We start from the raw sequence: 16,336 nt of genomic DNA, 5'->3' as shown, positions 1-16,336 counted from the left end.
ACACGGTCACAAAACAGTTTGCCATTTTAGAGCGTGTTACTTTGACATCTCATGCCCTGCTCCAAACTGAGAATTCTCAAAGAGGGGTGCCAAGTCTTCAGAATACCCCCCTACTCCTTTTTAAACTGCTTCGTCTTGTGTATCAACTTGAACACATTCCCAAGCTCAGAAATTACTTTCTGAAAGCTGGTGAAGGGCTTCCTTATGCAAAAATAAAGCATAACAATAGGGGGTTGTTATTTCATATTTTCATTTTTTCTTAGTATTTATTAGCCTAATAAAAAGGAATAACAAGAAATAGAAAACATTCTATTGTGAAATACACTGGAAAAACATGTAGACTGGCTGGTGTGGAGACTGCTCTATTGACAGAAGAGACAAGGAATTAGTAGTTATATGCCATTGTTTGGCCTAACTATGGTACCTCCAGGCAAAAAAAAAAAAAAAAAGATTCCTTCCCCACAAAAGGAGAGAAATGGAGTCCTCCAAGACACTCCTATGCCATCCCTCTCGCCCTCCCCTTACACATAAGACCCCATCTTATAACAATCTTCCCCTTAGTTATGAGTATAGATGGCTTCCTTCAGAGACACTCATTTTTTCAGCTACAGAGGGTCACCTGAGAAGTATACAAGGCACTTTCCTACCTCATGCCCAGGGAAAGAATATATTATATCAACAGAGAATTGATCCCTTGCCAGATCAAGACCCAAACTCTAATCTCTTCTACTGTAAACTAGCCCAGACAAATCCAATGTCACACAACCAGGTGTGTGCCGTTATACACCTTTCAGTAAACACTTATCTGTTCAAATAAATTCATTAGAGAACGTTCAAAGAAGTTATATTATAGAAAAATCTTTAACTTAGCTCAGTGTCATTATCTCTATGTATTCTAACTTATTTGTTCAGAATCCTGTTAGGATCACTGGTACTACTGAAGCTGTACTATATTTTTTAGCTCAATATCTTAGTGACACCTAATGTTTGTTCCCTGTAATACACATGATGAATAAAGCACAGTGTTTTTTTAAAAGGGTTAAATACTCACTTTTTGAATAAGAATATTTTCAAGTTTAAAAAGTTTTAATAGTATAAAAAATTATTTTGCGTGCTAAATTCTTATAGTATATACTGTAACTTCCTTACTCAAGAAGTAAACAACCAATTTGTTTTTTCTACAAGCGTATACTTCTTTTTTTAAATATTTAAAGACAAAAATACAGCAGCATCCAAATGTTCCATTCTGCTCCATTCAAAATAAAGTCCTGAATGTGAGAAACAACTGTAGTTCCTCAGGAAATCTAAGAAAATATACAAATTCCCAAATTCCACATGAAGTACAGTAGGGTACATTAGGGCCTCTTATTTCACATCACCACCCACCAAACTGCGGGCTCTTAACTTTCTAAAAAAGGTTTTCTTCCTCCTCTTTAGCAGGAAAGACATAAATTGCGAGAAAAATTCCAGTTCTGTCTCCCCCTGTAAAACCAAATTGTTAGTCCTTAACACAGCTCCCTAGCTGGTGTGCAAAAGTACTTTCAAAGAGAAAATGAAATTCCATTTCATTTCCTAAAATGTAGCCTGCTGCATAAAAACTACTCTCTTTCTCACCCGGGGAGGGATGAAAAGGAGAAATATTTTCCAGAAAGGCTCTGTATTCTACAAAGAAAAGAAATTTCATCCAGTATGCTCATTGGGTTTATTTTGAAGTATAAAGTGTTGGACACACTAGATTTTATGAGTTAAGAATTTTATCACATACCATACTAAACTTTATTCTAAGTTCAAGAAATTTGGGGGAAATTTCCCAAATTAAGTCCATGTGCTCGAACCATTCTGAAACACAAATTGCATGCTATGTATGACAGAATAAAATTAAATCCATATGCACATATAGACTTTAATAAAATTAAAATTGCAAATCATGTACATGACAGACACACATTGTGATTGTAAAATGCTATTAATATTGTCATGCTTGCATTCTTGGGAAATGTAAATCCTTTTCATAATTTTTCATATAACAGTTGAATTTACCCTTCCTCCTTAGGGTGGAAGTCTTTCCCCTATATTTATATGATATTAACTTCTCTGTAACGTTACACCCTGCTCCAAATCAAAAAATTACCTTTACAGCAAGTATCCGAATGAAAAAAAACCTCAGATTTAAAGTTAGGTAGTTTAATTTAAGAGTGTGAGTTACACCAAATATTAATCTTCCGTTAAACCATTTTACATGTACAACATATGCGGTAGCCCTCTACTTTTAAAGCAATATAGATTGTTATAAAAAATTAGATATGGCATAAAATCAGCATCTCAAGGAGGCCTGTTTTCTGAAGATAGAGTTATTATGTACTTACTGGTATGCTCCAGATCTGTATTCCATCACTGTACCCAATCATTAGCAGCAAAGGTGGTTCATTGCCAGTGCTATGTATCTCATGAAACTCCATATTCCTTGATGTATCTAAATTGGATTTAAATAACAAAATAAACATTAAGTTAGGACAAATTATGTTTAATGTCTGGTATACTGGATACAGTTTTCAAAATCCATATTCATATTATAATTAAAGGCAAAGCAATGTGCTTTTTAATTTAACTGAAAAAATAGTGAAAAAATGTTCCTTTAGACACAAGGAATAAGATCTGTAATTAGAGTTTTATTTGAGAGGGTACAAATACCAGTTTAGAGGGAGTGATGACGGGAAACGTCCTACACAACATAAGAAAGGAGGCTATGACAAGATGACTCAGAGGTCTTTGTCATTCCCTACCTTCTGTGATTATTAGCACATGATCAAGTTATTTTTCTATAAGCACCATGAAATTCTAGAAAAGCACCTCTTCACATTTCACAGTTACTACTCTGAAGCCAAGTTTACAAAATACATATAGTCTACAATGCTCTGCTACGCAAGAGATTTAGCAACAGAAATTATTAGTGCATTTAGAAGGAAAGATTGAGTACACAGAGAAAATAGAGGGATCAGTGATTTCTTCTTCAGAGGTACTTTGTCTATTTAGGAAAAGAGAAGTCTATTTACTGAGCAAATATAATCATCTGTAAGCTATATTACTGCCAGTTCACGTAATGCTATCATATTGACAAATCAGAGGAAAACCACAGAGGAACAACAAATAATAATTATAACAAAGATGACACTTATGTAGCACTTTGATGATCAAAGCTTTTTACACATATTATCTAATGCTCACAACCCTCTGAAAAAGGTAATTTACATAAAAATATGAAGGTGCTATAGGAAATATATCAAGACAGACTAAAGTAACCAAATGTTTTTATATCTTGGCTAAGGCCGCTCTACCCTAAAGTTAGCAAGAAGCATAACGTTCTAAAAGCACGTAAACTTCAGGTAGGGAGAAGAATTCTTCAGGATGGTACAAGATTGTAACCAAGACTAACAAGATTAAACTGAACCAAGGAAATTTAGGATGAATATGAAAAGTAAAGGTTTGATTGGATATGTTTGATTTTCTGTCATACTGTGGCAAGTGAATGGAAGTGGCGAAAGCCCCAGTGGCTGGGACATTTACAAATGCACAGCAAGGAAAAAGAAACCTACTAGGAAACAACCATGCACTGGCCTTGCGCATGAGGCAGTGAGATATACAAGCTTATCTAACAGGTCTTTTCCGTCTCTAACATCCATAAATTTGTGAACAAGGAATCTTTGTGCCATTCCAACAGCTACAAGTAGTAAAACTTGCCCTACCTACCACCAGGACATGAAGATTCCCTATCATGTCATACTATCATGTCACATCTGGGATCAGAATGAGCCTTTACCACAGGAGTAAGGAGGAGGACACTGAGGTAACAATCAAGTTGCAGCAAACATCTGGAGGAGTTTCCGAAAGCATTTGGAGAGCTACAGCCTATGACTTGTAGGGTAGGCTTAGAGCTCCATGGTTAGTTAAAGCAAATTGTTGTACATTGTTAACACCTCCATATGGGAGAGCAAGATGTTTGGTTCATTCAAGCAAGTGGTCATATGGCCCTCATTCACCTCACACTGAAGTCCCACCACCTACCACATAGGTTCTAACCTTCCTTGTTTGAGAAAGATTATTGGGAAGATGGAGGCAAAACAGCTCAAGTCTTATCTGAAGAGCTAACTTTCTTCACACCTTTCAATATGGCTATAGGCCTAAGTAAGGCATAAAGACTGCAATGATTGTTTCCTGTTAATGACGGTCAAAGTCTGGTTTCCATGCTGATTCAACAGCCTCCAATAGGGGCAAACAAGTCCTGCTTAAGTATATATTCTGTTCTTGAGCTACTGTTTTTCCTCAACGATATCAAAGAGGATGGAATTAGGTTACTGCTCATCTGCCTTGACAGCTCTCTATTGCTAGGTAACACAAAAGTCTATTATGACACTGCACCCATTCAATATGGGTGCATGAAGCCACTGGGAGAGATAATTAGGTGATTGAGGCAACAAACCTACGAATACACGGATTACACTCAGCCCTATGTTTTGTTTTCAACTGATCTGGATAGTGAGAGGGCCAAGTGGCTTTGCTCTGGAATTTGCTTACTTCACTAATCCTACCACACCAGATTTCGCTCACCTTCAAAGCACATTTCAAGAAATTTGCTGAGCAAAGGCCTATCTATTCACTCAGGATTTTACACAATAACGATTCATTCCTGGTTAGTAAGGAGGAGTAAAGGAGTTTTGTTTGAGCCAACTCTTGTCTATACTGTAATTTTTTAATTTTGCTAGTTTAAAATTATTGTATATGGACCCAAACGATACAGAAATAGAACTGAAAAAAGGAGATAAAACCATACCATTTAAGTCTGCATTTTCAAATCTGACCCAGACTATTTTTTCTTTTTCTTCTGTTGGTGGAGTTCCACTGTAAGCCTACACAAAAAAAGAGAAAGCTTGAAAGAAAATAAACAAAAGTATAATATCTTTATTTTTTGCTCTCTGTATACAGCACATCGGGTAATGCAAGGAAAACAAGAATTGGTGGATATATCTTACACCCTCCGTATTTCTGGGAGGTTTTGAGAGGAGCGGTTCCCTGATCAACACATTTCATCTTAAATATAATTCAACTAGTGTAGCAACACTTATTAAAGTAAAAGTGGCAAGACACAAACAACCACAGACCTTCCGGGTACAGGGAATAAAAGCCAACTGGCTCCTAAGAAACATAAACCTTGTATTAAATTGGACAGAACAAAAAAGATAGTTGTTTCTATAATCCTTGATTTTGTCAATTTAAACTATTTTTAAATAGAATAAAAAGAAGATCTTTAGAGAGAGGTATATTTATTCTTTTAATTCCTTTCTGATCCACTTAAACAGTTTGTAAGCAAGGCTAAAAAAATAGAAACCTTTCTTTCCTATGAAGCTCATTCCTACTGCGACATTTTAATTATATACCTATGATTTTAATATAACCAAAATATTTACGTTTGAAAGAGAATGCACTGTAACTCAAAGTAGATCCATACTTCAGTTAAATATATTCTACAGATGCCCCTAAAGAGATGAGGTACAAAGAGAAATTGGAATGAAGCTTCTTGGTGTTTCTAGACAACCTGAGTTTTACAGTTCTCAGGAGAAACGGCAGTAATCAGAATATGAGTTACAGAGGAAATACCATTGTTTCCAACTGAATTATTGCAAGATACTGTGCAGCATTTTGCATTAAATATGAAAAGAACTTGTATAATCACTGTGTGCATGCTGGACAAGCAACAATATGCACTCAAAATGTAAATAAAAAATTAGTGTTGGTATTATTTTTCAAAACAAAGCATGTTCCATGCCTACAAGGCAAATTGACTTGTAAAATATAACTAAGAGTGCATCTTTTTAACTATGGAGAAAAAAATACCTGAGTATAAGAACAGGTTAAAACACAACAATTCTTTCAATAAAAGTTTGACTATCCTTACTTTTACACCATAGCTTGAATCACAACATGAAAAAATGCATTTGGCAAATTACTAATAGTCAGAATCGTCAGTGGGAAACTTTTCCTAACAGGAGTCAGAGTGTGCCAATTTCTTTTTAAAAAAGAAATTTCTAGCTTGTATAATTAACTATTATTATTATTATTATTATTATTATTATTATTAACTGATTCCAGCTATGAATCAATGCAATGTTGCCTTCCTGAGTGTACAGGTAAACAGTTACAGTTCCTCTACTACTGTCCACAGCTTTCCCAAATACCAGGAGCATGAAATTAATCCCACTCTTATCAGTTTCAGCCTCTACTTAGAACCCTGTGGGCAGCAGTGAAGTGACCACAGCCAGATCAATTCATTCTGCAGTTACTTGGGAAAGCTAGATACAACAGAGCACAAAAGGACCAGGGCTATTCTTAGGGGAGAATGACCCAAGATATGGAGCCTGGGGGGAAAAGCAGAATGACATATTCATGTGTTCCTCCCCGTCACAGCAGGCTGTAGAAGGGGAAAATTAGCAAATCTCCTCCAGTCAGCGGCAACCTGAAGGTTCTGAGGCAAGTGGAGAAAAGAAGAGAGGAAAAGAAAAAAAACAAAAAACTCTCCTCCTTTCCAGCAAATGTTAAACTTGCAAAACAAGCCGGTGTGTATCAAACTTTTCTGATGCCTACTAGCCAGACATTGACACACAAACACACGAGTTCCTAAGCATGGTCCAGAAATACCAGCTTGGTAGGTGTCCCAGCAATTAGGAGGGTTGGGCTTCCCACAAAAGTGTTGTCTATCTACCTCACAAGTAGGCCTCCGCCTTTCATTGCTACCACTGCCACATCTTTAAGTAGGCAGCAAATTTAACCCTCTCTCACTAGTACATACATTTTTCATGCCTTGTTTTTAAATTCTTTGGTCAAGACTTTGAACTGACTAGTGATTTTGGGTGTCCAACTGGAAACATCTCAAAGGTACCTGATTTTCAGACAGTACGCACTTTCTAAAAGTCAGGCCTTTTTAAGGTGTCAAAGATAGGGGACCCAAAATTTTTTTGAAGCACTCAAAATTACCTGTCAGCCATTTTAAAAAATTTTGGTATTTGTTCTTTGTATAAATTGGACCAAAATATCACCATGTAGCTGCAACTTACTTATATGTATTACTAGCACTGTGAAGAGAGTGGGGTTTTTTTAGTCCCTTACCTGTGGCACAACATCTTGAAGAAACGTAACAACACTTTCCATATATGACTGTTCCCTGGAAAAGAAGAGTCCTTAATTACTGTGAGTCTAAATACAGACATAAACTATGACATATCACTGGGGAAAATAAGGCAGGCTATGTCTTGGTTTAGATTATCTGCAAAAGAATGACTGGCAATTCATTGGCTAATAACTGCACAGAAAATTACATTTGCCTTGACTGGTGGGGAAACCGCCAATTCCCGTCTGTATGGTTTCTTTACAAATCTGTGGGGTTACATTTTGGTTTTTACACTGCATACCTACTGAACTGCATTTAAAATTATTCCACTTAGAAAAATATGGTGTTACCCCTTGACGGTATGTAATTCAAGGTATAACAGAACCTCAGAATTACAAACACTTCAGGAATGGAGGTTGTTCAAAGCTCTGAAATGTTCGTAACTTTGAACAAAAGGTTATGGTTGTGCTTTCAAAAGTTTCCAGTCGAATACTGACTTAATACAGCTTTGAAATTTTACTCTGCAGAAGAAAAATGCTGCTTTTAATCATCTTAATTTAAATGAAACCAGCACAGAAACAGTTTCCTTACCTTGTCAAATCTTTATTTGAAAACCTTCCCTTCATTTTAGTAGTTTTGTGTTTAACACAGTACTTTATTGTACAGTATTTGCCTTTGGGGGGTAGCTGGTGGGGGGGGGGGGGTCTCTGATGCCTGATTGCATTCTTCCAGTTCCAAACGAGGCATGTGGTTAACTGGTCAGTTCGTAACTCTGGTGTTCGTTACTCTGAGGTTCTACTGTACTCTACAATACCCATAAAGACTGGAAAATTTAGCATCCTATTACTTGATAAACTGCCTATCCCACACTGGTCACAAAGTAAGGGCACTGAAGTCTGCAAAGGATTAAGAAGTCTCTGCCTGTCACATGTCACGGCAAAGTGTAAAAGGAAGGGAAAGTTGGATCAAAGGAGAAGGCTGTGTCCTCTTCCCTCCTGGCTGGTTAAAGCAAGCAAAGCCTTTGGGAATTATTCTTCGGTGTTTTTCATTTGCTTTTTGTTTTGTGACTGCTTTGTGGACAATAAAACAAGCCCTGAAGAAAGGGCATTAAAAAACTAATAGTTGAAACATTATTTCTCTTCCTGGGCTGGGGAAACTACCCGCCAGCTTACATATGCTAGGCACTACCAGGAAGTTAAGAGATGCTAGAAATTTCTACTATCTGTTCCCAAGATAAAGCTGGCTAAGATTAGTGGGAAGGCATTTTCAGTAGAGGTCTTAGGCTGTGGAACTCACTCCTCTTAGCAATTCATTATCAGCTGCAATTTACAGTGCTGTGGGGTATAGCGCAAGGCACATTTGCTCTCATAGACTTTAACTAAGGTTTTTATTAAAGTATCTTACATAAGAGAGAGGTGAGTGTCTCAGATATGCTGTGTAGCTGCTGAGCAACAAAATACATAGACTGACCTGTATAATGCGAGTCACCTAACTTGGCAATGGACAATATGTTCAGCTGCTCATATAATTTTTAAAAAGTTAGTGGTGATTCTAAATTTTATTCAGCTAACTCTCTGCATCCAACAACTTTGACATACTTCAGATTGATGATTATTTTGGTACATATTCAATCTGTTTTAACACAACGACTTAAGCTTTAAGTCTAGAATTACCAATAGCAGCAAATACAAGTTGTTGCCACTACTGCCCTTGCTGCTGGAACAAAGAAATCCAGATTCCTGCTACCAAAAGGCTCAGCCACTTTCCTTCTAAATAGAACTGTGTAAAAATCCTGTCCGCATAAAATGTTGGTGACATTCAGCACTTGGAAGGCTTTGATCTCTCCAGTCATGACTAGGGAGGAGATGTAAGTTTCTGCATACACTTTTATAACAGGTCAGTCTTACAGCTCCAGGAGCATCAGTTCTAAATGAAACAAGTTACCTGCCCTGTGAAATGAAGGCAAATCTGAAAAATTGTTCCTGAAGATCAAGAAACGGTTTATTCCAGACCAAAACTGACAAAAGTGGATAAAAAGATTATTGAGTTAAAGAGAGTTTACCTAGTGGTTAGAGCAGAGCACTTTAAGACAAGACTCCTGCTTTCTATTCCTGACTGACTCATTGTGTAATCTTGGCCAGGCCATGATCTCTGTCCCTCTATAATCTTGTCTATGCTACAGGATAATTAAAACCTAATTAATGTTTATGTATACTAGCCTTAACAAAAGGGTGGTAACGTCTTCATTTCATAAATGTGTGCTGATCTTTTCCAAAGTATATCTTTAATGAGTAAACCAAGCAGGCATGCTTTGGAAATGTTTTGTTCGATGTATGTGCACTAAACCTCTCTTGGAAAGAAATTAAGCAATGGTTAGCAGACAGAATGCTGAAGGCTAAGAACTTCTGAGAGAATTTCTTCTTTGATGTACTTATTTATAAAAAAACCACCTATGCAACTTCTAATTAGTTTTTAGCAGGGTAATTGATAAATCAATAGTTGAAGTAGTTCTCAAGCTAGCTTCTCTTTTGTATATGCTTCTCTTGTTTTTGTGGGTTGTTAATATGTTCTGCCATTTGTTTGATAAGCTACTAATTCAAAATGAGGGCAGGAGGTTTAAGTTTGTAGCATGCTACCCAAAAAAAAAAAAATTAATTCTGGGATAAAGGATGAGTGATGTTCCCATACCTGAGATATGCAGGTTGGGAAAACATAACCTGGAAAATAATCACCACACAAAAAGCACATAATCAAATATTCTTATAGAGCTTTTCTTTTTTAATTACTGTTTTTCCAGAGAACAAGCTCACTCCACAGAACAGGTTACTACAAACAGAATTGCATTTGGCAAATTGCAAGATTTCTTCTACAGGCGTCTCCTCCCTTATATGAAAGCTTAGGTTGCAAAGACCCAGTTGTTTATGCAACTCACTGAGTTACAGGAACAGCTGCATTTTATTTGCTCCTGCTAAAAAAATTAAGTGAATCCTGAGATCTAAAAAGACAGTCATCCCCATCATTATCATTGTACGTGTTTTGTCAGCTTTTATAAGCAAAGTACAAGGTGCCAAAACACACATGAAATTGCAATGCAATACCATAGCAAAAAAACTAGTCAGCAGCATAATGCCACCACTGAGAAAATTTCACCCATTCTGCTACAAAAGAACTTATGACAGGCAAAGCCAGGACTACACAAGTTTTCTGGTTACTCTAATTGAGGACGTTCACCATTCAACCATTGACATGTGAAGGTAACTTAGGGGAGACCTGGAAAAGTAGGAAAGTCTGTTACGCACTGTGTTTTGGAGGGACATATGTAACTACATTTTTATTTTTTTTAAACCTTCACTGTGCTTATCTTCTCTGTTCTCCTGAGCGAGCAGTACACTGAAATCCACAACAACCCCACTTATGAGACAGTGCAGATAACAGGATCTTTGTACCTTTTAATATAAGAATGGAACAAAGAGAGACAGCAGTGGGAGGGAAATCAACAAATTCCCACTAAGCACAAGTTTGTTATGTCTCAGTTGTATCTAGGGTTGAGTTTGTTTAGCAAGCAAGATATGTTTTGCAATCTTTTCTTGTTTATTTATAAAGTGTTCAATCATCTATCCTGTAACTTGTAAAGTTGGTGAACATTTTAGCCTACCAATCTCAAATGTATCCCTTTCAAAGAGAATGCCTGCTGTTTAAAACCTTGTAAGTCTGGAAAGAGGTATTTATTTACTTTCTTTTGCTGGAAAATACTGAGCACAACAAAACTGTACTGTTTAGGACAGGAAGTTGCTGCTGATTTTGAGAGGACCACATTAGTGCCATGTACTTGTTGTACAGGAATATTCTAGGGATTTCAAACAAAGGTAACTGGACATCTTCTAAAACATGCTTACGTGACAGCCTGTGGGCGAACCACAACTCCCCCTGTACATCGGCTAGGGCGGCGAGGAGATTCTGTTGCCATCGTTGCTCTGCAGATACCTATGGGCAGTAGATTTTTTTTAAATAATCATTTATAGGGAAATGTTTATTTATGTTAGTCAATTTCTCTAGCTAGGATGACTGTAAGCTCTTCAAGAGGAGAGACCATTCCCTCAGATACATCTAAATCACTATACCCACCTCTGGCACTGTTTAAATAAATCTCTGCTTGTTTAATATCCCAATCTACACCACAGAAAAAAAGGGAAAACAAAATCGTGCATGATAAAATGATTTTTATTTCAAGAAACTATGTATTATGTAAACTTCACATATGCATCAACATCTTAGGAAAATATATAATACATTTTATAAATATATTACTGCAGTACACCAGGTCAAGAGCAGCATTTAATCATGAGATATTGACCAGAAAGAATACACACATAAATTATAGAAACATCAAACTTTTAATCACAATGAATATGCTCTTGGGAAACAAAACATTCAGTAAGTAATCACAATGGATAGGGTTAAAACCAATGCATAAGATTTCACACACAAAAAAACCATTCTGCTTTTAGTTGTTCAGAACAATTCAGATCAGTTCTCTTATATAGAAAAACAAAACAGTTTTACCCACAGGGCAAAAGGCATTGACTGGACACCAGTAATTATGACAGGTCCTAACCATGCCCCTCAACAGCTTCTATCATCCAATTAGCAATCAAGCAACAACATAACAACGGTTGAATCCAGGTCACTGCAACCACATTACCCAAGGTAGTAGTCATTATTTAGTGTTGCATGTGTGCACTGTACTTTTTACAGAAAATAAAGACTGGAGATGAAATCCTGACACCACTGACTTCAATGGGGCCAGGATTTAACCCATGTTCCAAGCATTTTACAGTCTAAGAGACACGAAGGGGAGTTGTTCCGAGCCCTGTGGTACAGCTGTACCAGTCAGTGCCTGCTGTCATTCAACCACGAGCACTGCTACCTGCAACAGAACTCCGGCTCTTGTGCCACCAGAGTCCCAGGGTGGAAGAGAGCCTGAAGTGCATGGCTACTGGGAATCACCAGTTCAGTCTTGAGAAACCCCACTGGCAATTCGTGAGCTGGGAGATTGAGCCTGACCAGCCTCCCACGCTTGTGATCCCCAAAACTGCAACCCAGATACCACAGCTCTCTAGAGCAGTCCAATTTATTTCACTCCTCCTTACTCAGGCACCTTCAGTCTCTCCCCTCACCTTAGCCCTCCCTTCCTCTACCCCTGCACATCCCTCTATCACACCCCTCCTGCCTCCCCTGCCCCATCCCCCTTTCCCAGACCCTTCCCCTGGCTCCCCAACCCCTACCTCCCTCCCCCCACCCCTCTCCCATCCCCTTCCTGACATGTCCCATCCCCAACACCCTCCTTTCCCAGCCCTTCTCCTTCCTTCCCTGTCACCACCCTGGCTGTTCCCCTTCCTCCCTACTCCCATCTGCCCTCCCCAGAGCCTTCCTTCCTCCCTGCCCCACCCCTCTCGCACTTCTACCCTTCCCCTGCCCCCACCCCTCCTCCCACCCCATCCCTTCCTCCCCTGCCCCTCTTCCCCTCCCTCCCTGCCCCCTCCCCATTTCCCACCCCTGCTCCCTCCTCCCCTGCCCTATTCTCTTCTCCCCCCCTCCCCAGACCCTTCTCCTCCCTCCCCTGCCCCACCCCCTCCTCCACCAGTCTCCTCCCCTTCTATCTCCCCCCTCCCGTTTCCCATCTCCCCCTCCCCGCCCCCCCCTTACCTGCTGCGTTGCTCCTTCGCCCTGGCTCCTCACTGACAGTGTTTGGGACCCTCTCGGGGACTGACACCTAGCACACGCTTACGCCAACAGCCAATCACCACGCGGGAGAGGCCGGCCTCTCTGTCCTGTCACCCAATCCCACTCCCTCGAATGGAGCAGTGGGCGGGACACCGATGACATGAATGTCGCCTGCACCCGCTCATTGGCCAGGCTTGGTTGAGCGAACAGAGCGCCGCCTGGGCCCGTTGAGCTTTGTTTACATCCAGATCTCGCGAGGGCCACCGTGAGACACCCCCCCCCCCCGACGCACGTGCACGGAGGCAAAGCCCAAGGATCCTGTCAGTCACGGACCAACGGCCAATCAGAAGAAAAAATCCTTCGACCCCGCCCACATCAAGGCGCTAGACTCCTATTTTACCGTCCGCTGCGTCATTATGTAATCCCGGAAGTGGCCTGGCTGAGGCAAGGGAAACAAGGCCCCGGCAGGCCCCACCAAGGTGGATAGGGCGGGACGGGGATTGACGGGGCCGGGCGGAGAGGCCCGGGGCCGGCCTGAGGCAAACGAAGAGCGGCGAGGCCTGGCCCCGGAAAGGGGGGGGGTCACAGCAGGACCCCCCCCGCCCCGGTGCTGGGCGCTGCCGTGTCATAACGGGGCAGCCTGGCCGGGCCCGCGCCTGCTGGCCGGCGCCGCCCGAGCAGCCCGTGGGGGGCGGGTAACAGCTCCACCCGCTTGCGCCAGGACGGCCCTGAACTAGCGTCCCAATGCCCCGGCGCCGCGCGGTGAACGAAGGCAGCCCAACAAAACTGGCCCTGGAGGGGGGGGGAACGCGTCAGTTAGCGGGCCCGGCTGCGGTGACATCGGGGCTAAGATGGCCACGCTCGCTGCAGCAGCCCGGTTGATTAGACAACAGATTCCCTTCCCGCTTCCATAGCTACCTTCTGGAATCAGCCTCCCCGCGACTCTGCTGCGTGTAAAACAAAAACCCGCCAACTGCTGCCTTCAGAGGGCCTACTGCAACGGGCTTGTCATCAGAGAGCGGCGCGATCCAGCTTAGAAATACAATGCCATGCACAGAACAAACGGTTGCATCGCCTTCCCTTACCTTTACAAGATGACTGCAACTCTTGCAGAGCCATGTGCCACCCGTAGGGAAACTCATACTCAGACACCGCAAATTACAACACCACAAGTTTCCATCATCCAGAAAGATGCAGTTGTGTGATGTACTAACGATGTAGATCAGTAAAGAGTGAATATGAGTTAGGCCTTTGACAGAAAAAGAAGAGTAGAGGGTCCCTAACTGGAAAAGATGCCGTGTTTCTCAGATGTAGCCACTTGTGGCCACCAGGGGCTTTTCTTGCAGCCACAGCCTCCTGGGTGATGGTGGGGAAGCAGCAGCCCCTCCCCTGGGGCTGCCAGCACTAGTTGGGCCATGGCTGCCCCTGGGGGAGACAGAAAAGCTGGAGAAGCAGACAGCTGGTATGAGTTCCCCACCTTCCTAGGGGTGGTGCAGTTGGGCTTCCGCCCTTGGGTGGTGGGTGGCAGGCTCCACCTATGGGGCTTCGGGCTCTATTCCCTGGCTGTGTGGTGATGGGCTCTGGCCCCAAGCTCACCCTCCCCAATCACCCCGGTACCACCCCATGGCTCCCCATCCAGGGCTTAATGTGTCCCCAAGCTTGCTGGGACTAGTGTCTGCTATGAAAATTGATATTTTTATGTTTATTAATATCACCTTTCACAGCAGATGTGCCAGCTAGCAAGTCTTTTAAAAAAAACAACCAAAAGAAACAAGAAAAAAGACAAGAACATACAAAGCACCTTATTTGTGTTTCTATTCTGTTTAGGTCCAGTAAATAATAGAGACAACTAAAAGGTAATAAAGGTAATAATTGGAGATATACCAATCTCCTAGAACTGGAAGGGACCTTGAAAGGTCATCAAGTCCAGCCCCCTGCCTTCACTAGCAGGACCAATTTTTGCCCCAGATCTCTAAGTGGCCCCCTCAGGGATTGAACTCACAACCCTGGGTTTAGCAGGCCAATGCTCAAACCACTGAGCTATCCCTCCCCCAACTGTATATATTACTGAGTCTGCAAACAAATTACAATGATTTGGACATGTATATGTGGATATTTATTTTTCCTAAAGTTAAGTATTTTAGGAAAAATTGTCAGAGAGGCCACCAGCCAGACTTGGTAGCTGCACTCTGACTCCACCAAAAATGTATTGTGAGAATCCCTTATGCTGAGAGGTACTAGGGATGGCAGTCACAATTAACAATTGTCAGGATGAGTTAATCAGAAGCCCTCCACTTAAGACAAAAAGGGATTGTGAACTTGTCCAAGAGTTTGGGCAGAGGTGATAGTGATCTTCTGCTGAGTGGTGTTTGTATGGGTGCATGTAGGAAGGCAGAAGAGGAAAAGCAAGCAAGCCAGGCATTAACTGGTGAGTGCCATGTGTGATCCTAGAAAAAGCTAGGCAGAGACTTTTCGGGTCTGTTTAGTTGGCTAAAGAGACTGGGGGCTGTAAGCTAATGAACTGTTCCTGTTGTGGCTGGTTCTTCCTAGACTCAGAGTCTTGTAAATAAACAAGATTACATCCAAGAAAATACCATATTCCATCAATGTGTTACCAGCTAGAACATCCCCAAAGCCCCAAATGTTGACTAGACACTCAGGTCACAGAGGGGCAATGCTTCTAACAAACCTATCCTGTATTAGATACGTTTGGAGTTAGAATATACAAGGACTCTTCCTTCCCACTCTGAAGAAATGTTCAAACGTTAAGTTCCTATATCTATTAGCTGTTCCACAATAGAGAGAGAGAGTTGCCCTTTAGGCTGCACAATGGTGACTTGAATTACACACACACACACCCCTCAAACCACTAGTTGAAAAACAGAACTTCCTCCTTGCACATACTTGAAGGCTATGACTCAACAGGCCTAATTTGATTTAGTGCTGCCACTTAAGGAGGGCAGTCAGCTGTAAATTTTATTTTTTTCTTATCCTGATTGACTAAATTATGTAGAGACAAATGACATCAAAATAGGCAAAGCTGAGAAAAGGGTAAGCGCTAGCCAGTTTACAATAGCAAGCAAAATACATTTTAAAAAATGGTAGGGAATGTTTGCTCTGGGGAATCTCCGTTTGCAATTGCAAAAGTTGTATTTGTACTACCTTCCTTTCAAATAATTCTCATTGCTTATTTTATTCAAAACTAAGAAAGCAGACATTAAACTGATGACATCTGCTACTGCAAATGGAGAAAACCCTGCAGCCCTAGATGAGTACTATGGGAAACAGGAGGAATGGGGGGAGGGGATGTCAAGGAAAAGAGGTCACACTTACCTGAGTGCATGTGCTTGATGATATATTCAAATTTTGCTTCAACATAAATAGTCAGAAAAAAGTGAACACGTGCCAGTGTATACAAAGTATTTTTTCTTCAGTGTATTTGCATGTAACTTG

At 40.9% G+C, this 16,336-nt stretch overlaps 1 protein-coding gene and 1 long non-coding RNA gene across 12 annotated transcripts in view; one reads left to right on the top strand and one right to left on the bottom strand.

The window, feature by feature from the left end:
- Nucleotides 1-14,172, bottom strand: part of BCAS3 (BCAS3 microtubule associated cell migration factor) — a 486,041-nt gene extending 471,869 nt beyond the window's left edge. For 3 of the 11 annotated variants that reach the window (XM_039507725.1, XM_039507726.1, XM_039507727.1), the window contains exons 1-6: nucleotides 12,087-12,336; nucleotides 11,285-11,329; nucleotides 11,056-11,143; nucleotides 7,159-7,213; nucleotides 4,829-4,904; nucleotides 2,367-2,473 (exon numbers count right to left, since the gene is read on the bottom strand). In XM_039507725.1, coding sequence (XP_039363659.1) covers nucleotides 2,367-2,473; nucleotides 4,829-4,904; nucleotides 7,159-7,213; nucleotides 11,056-11,143; nucleotides 11,285-11,329; nucleotides 12,087-12,150 — 435 coding nt within the window. In that variant the 5' untranslated portion in view covers nucleotides 12,151-12,336. Of the gene's footprint in view, nucleotides 1-2,366; nucleotides 2,474-4,158; nucleotides 4,312-4,828; nucleotides 4,905-5,462; nucleotides 5,532-7,158; nucleotides 7,214-11,055; nucleotides 11,144-11,284; nucleotides 11,330-12,086; nucleotides 12,337-12,865; nucleotides 13,058-13,968 lie in introns of those variants that run through there. The other 8 variants (XM_039507721.1, XM_039507730.1, XM_039507724.1 and 5 more) reach the window with 7 other exon arrangements.
- Nucleotides 13,232-13,942, top strand: LOC120387271. The gene is made up of 2 exons (XR_005590090.1): nucleotides 13,232-13,362; nucleotides 13,798-13,942. It is a non-coding gene; the product is annotated as an uncharacterized LOC120387271 (long non-coding RNA).
- Nucleotides 14,173-16,336: the final 2,164 nt, after the last annotated feature.

The sequence above is a fragment of the Mauremys reevesii genome, linkage group 20 (genome assembly GCF_016161935.1).
Source record: "Mauremys reevesii isolate NIE-2019 linkage group 20, ASM1616193v1, whole genome shotgun sequence".
In the NCBI taxonomy this organism is placed as follows: Eukaryota; Metazoa; Chordata; order Testudines; family Geoemydidae; genus Mauremys; species Mauremys reevesii.
Note: the sequence above shows the minus strand (reverse complement) of the source record. Positions and strands in the feature narration are given on the sequence as shown.